The 3,111-nt window shown below is 37.9% G+C and overlaps 1 protein-coding gene across 1 annotated transcript in view; it reads left to right on the forward strand.

Annotated features, from left to right (window-relative positions):
- DYRK1A (dual specificity tyrosine phosphorylation regulated kinase 1A) overlaps positions 1–2,801 on the forward strand; it is a 72,203-nt gene extending 69,402 nt beyond the window's left edge. The window contains exon 13 of the mRNA XM_027634821.1: positions 330–2,801. Coding sequence (XP_027490622.1) covers positions 330–455 — 126 coding nt within the window. The 3' untranslated portion in view covers positions 456–2,801. The remainder of the gene's footprint in view (positions 1–329) is intronic.
- Positions 2,802–3,111: the final 310 nt, after the last annotated feature.

The raw sequence follows: 3,111 nt of genomic DNA on the forward strand, positions 1-3,111 counted from the left end.
TTTTTTTTAAGAGCCATGTCTGGACCCACCTTAACGAATAGCTTAGTGGTGTTCACCTTTTGCTTCCCCCATTTTAACTTGCCACAACCTCTAGTCATAGTTTGGTTTTTTTTTGGAGGGGGGGGGGGGGGGTTTTGTTTTTTTTTTTTTTTTTTTTTTTTTTTTTTTTTTTTTGCTCTCATTCAACAGGGGGTTATTGTTCAAACGTTAGTCGTAGTTGCAAACTTAGTTTTCTTTTTAAAGGCATTGCACATGGTTTCTGAGAAAAGGCCCTTTGAAGTTTTTTGGGTGGGAGGGGGAGTGAGTTAATATATATATATTTTTTTTAGTTCCCCAAACAAACATGGGCACAGAAATGCAGTACTGTAAGCAAGAGGGACCTTCAGATCACACAAACCTATAACTCTTCAGCTGTAAAAAGGGACGGTTGTGACGGAGCTGGTGAGGCACACTGAGCATGCGAAGTGGCGGTGAGCAGAACTCTCCTTTTCTGAATCTACTGAGGATCAAAGCAGCAATTTGTGATGGGATTCTGTGGGTCCCACCTTTTGGAGACCGCAGGCAGTTTAGTGTTGGAATATGACTGGTTTCATAACTGAGGTGCACTGAGAAGCAATCAACGGGTCGGTCCTGGCCAGTCCTGGGGAGGTCTAAGTGGTGGTCTTTGGGATAACCTTTGGCCTTATGGATTTGGACTCTTAAGTTAGAAGAGCCTACCATTTCAGATGCAATCACTTTTGGACATGCTTTTGCAGACAGTCCTTAATGCTGAAAACACAGAGAATGGGTAATTCAAGAGGCCTTTCTTTTAAAAATAGACTTTTGTGACCCACTTATTGTAAGGTATTGCAAGGTCACTTTGCGTGTGTCATAAAGTTGACTTCCTTATTGGTTGAAGGTCACAGGAGTAGTGGTTTGCTTTGATGGAAATAGCTACAACTGTGTCCCTTCCTGCTTTTTACTTTTTTCTTTTGCTTTTTTCTCGGCACGTGGTTTCTCCACCATTACTTCTGCACAAAGACGTCTTCTGTTCATCCTGAACATTTTTAAAAAAAAAAAAAATGCAGAATTTTATGTGACTGCTTTTTTGCCTCACAATTATGCTGTGAATTTTACAAAAATTTATTTTCTTTTTTGATAATTTATTGTACCAAAGCTGTTTTTATAGCACATAGATGTCTGTAACCAATAATGTAGCAGTTCTGCACTTTGACACAAGGTGTAACTAGACCATTTTTAAATGTCAGTTGAAAATTATGGCTGTACTATTGCTTAAACAAAACTGGAACTGTTGTTGAATTCATAGCCAATACATTTACAGCAATCTGTGTACTGAAGATAATAGATTGACATCTACTTGGAGACTATAACATCTGTTACATTATCAATGTGTTCAGGCTTCTGAAGGCAAAAGGGACACTTAGAACCAGAAGCTATGAAACCAGCAGTTGATTCTTGTATTCCTTATTAACATAATTGTAAACTTGAAGGCAAAAGACCTTGATTGCATGAACAGGTCCAAAACAATAAGTTCTGAGTAAAGCAAAACACTCACATGAGACCTGAGGTTAGCAGGCTGTATTTAACAGGTGCCTAATTTTTGGGTAACGCTGCCTTAATATAACACAGTCAGCTTGGCAGTTGCAAAATTTATGGGCCCATCCAGTGATTTGATTTGTGGGGGGGGGGGAAAAAAAAAGGTAAAAGCTGCGTGAAGAACTCGGGAAAAGAACAAGGTGAATCCCTCTGTTGCCCATCCCAGATGCCCAGTGTTGCCCATCCTCTCTTACAGAAGCAGTGATCTACCTCTGCCAGTAAGCCCTTGGAAAAGTTAATTTAGCAGCAAATGGTCAATTCCGTGCGGCCCCAAGTCGTGGGTTTGGTTTTTTTTTTTTTTTTTTTTTTTTTTTCCGTGGAAAAGGTGGAATTTTTTAATACTCACAGTGGCAACGCAGCAGCTGACTCACCATGTGAACGGGAATGAAAACCCTTGGGATGCTCATTTTTATTTTTTATTTTTTTTATTTTGTAAATCATGGTTTCCTCGATCAACCGATTTCTTTTTGTATCGACACATCGACCCTGTGGATGAAAGTGGGATTTTTTTTTTATTTTTATTTTTTTTTTAATTTTGTTTCCATTTGGTTTGGGTTTTTTTTTTTGTCTTTATGGTTTTCTTTTCGAAGCTCAGTAACTGGGAGAAGTTTACAGGATTTGGAAGGCTGTCACCCTTAGAACCGGGAACGCTGAGTTTAGCAATATATATAAAAAAAAAAAAAGGAATCCAGTACTTACTGCTGTCTAGGAATTATAAGGGTAATATGAAATCTGGGTAACATTTCGTGTGCTCCCGTTGCCACACCTTTAGCGAGCGCCCCCCCCAAAAAAAAAACAACAAATAAAAGCAGTTCAAAGAAATAATATCTCCATCAAGAAGAAATCATAAAAAAAAAAAAGAAAAAAAAAATCCAGTGCTTCTGCATACTGTGTTATGTTACAGTCCAGTTTTGTGTGCTTTACTACACAGTTTGGTTACAGGACTTCTGTGCATTGTAAACATAAACAGCATGGAAAAGGTTAAATACCTGTGTTCAGATTGTAAGATCTAGTCCGGACTTGCTGTGTATATTGTAACGTTAAATGAAAAGACAAGCCCTTTGTATTATAGTCATGCAGTCTTATGTATGATAAACAGTTGAATAATTTGTCCTCAGACTCTTTACTGTGCTTTTTAAAAACGAGAGAGAGAGAGAGAAAAAAAAAAAAAAAAAAAAAAAAAGAAATTTAAGGAAAAAAAAAAACGACAACAAAGAAACAAAAATGTAAACGATTAGTAAACCTTCCTATGCAATTAACCTACTCCAAGCCATGGTATGGTAGGTATAATTATGCTATAGTATGTAAATATCAGATACATTGAAACGGAATTAAGAATATGAAAGTAAAAGTTGGAGGCCTAACAGCTAATTTGGAGTTTTTAATTGAAACAGCAAGGTCTGCAAATGGGTGGTGTGTGAACGCAGCTCTGCTCCGTTTCTCATGGACTGTGCCTGTAGTTTGAGTTCTTTCTCTCCTCCTCTGTTAGTCTGGATGTTCTCTGCAGCTCCCTGC

The sequence above is a fragment of the Corapipo altera genome, unplaced genomic scaffold (assembly GCF_003945725.1).
Source record: "Corapipo altera isolate COAL_440 unplaced genomic scaffold, ASM394572v1 0, whole genome shotgun sequence".
NCBI classification, from domain to species: domain Eukaryota; kingdom Metazoa; phylum Chordata; class Aves; order Passeriformes; family Pipridae; genus Corapipo; species Corapipo altera.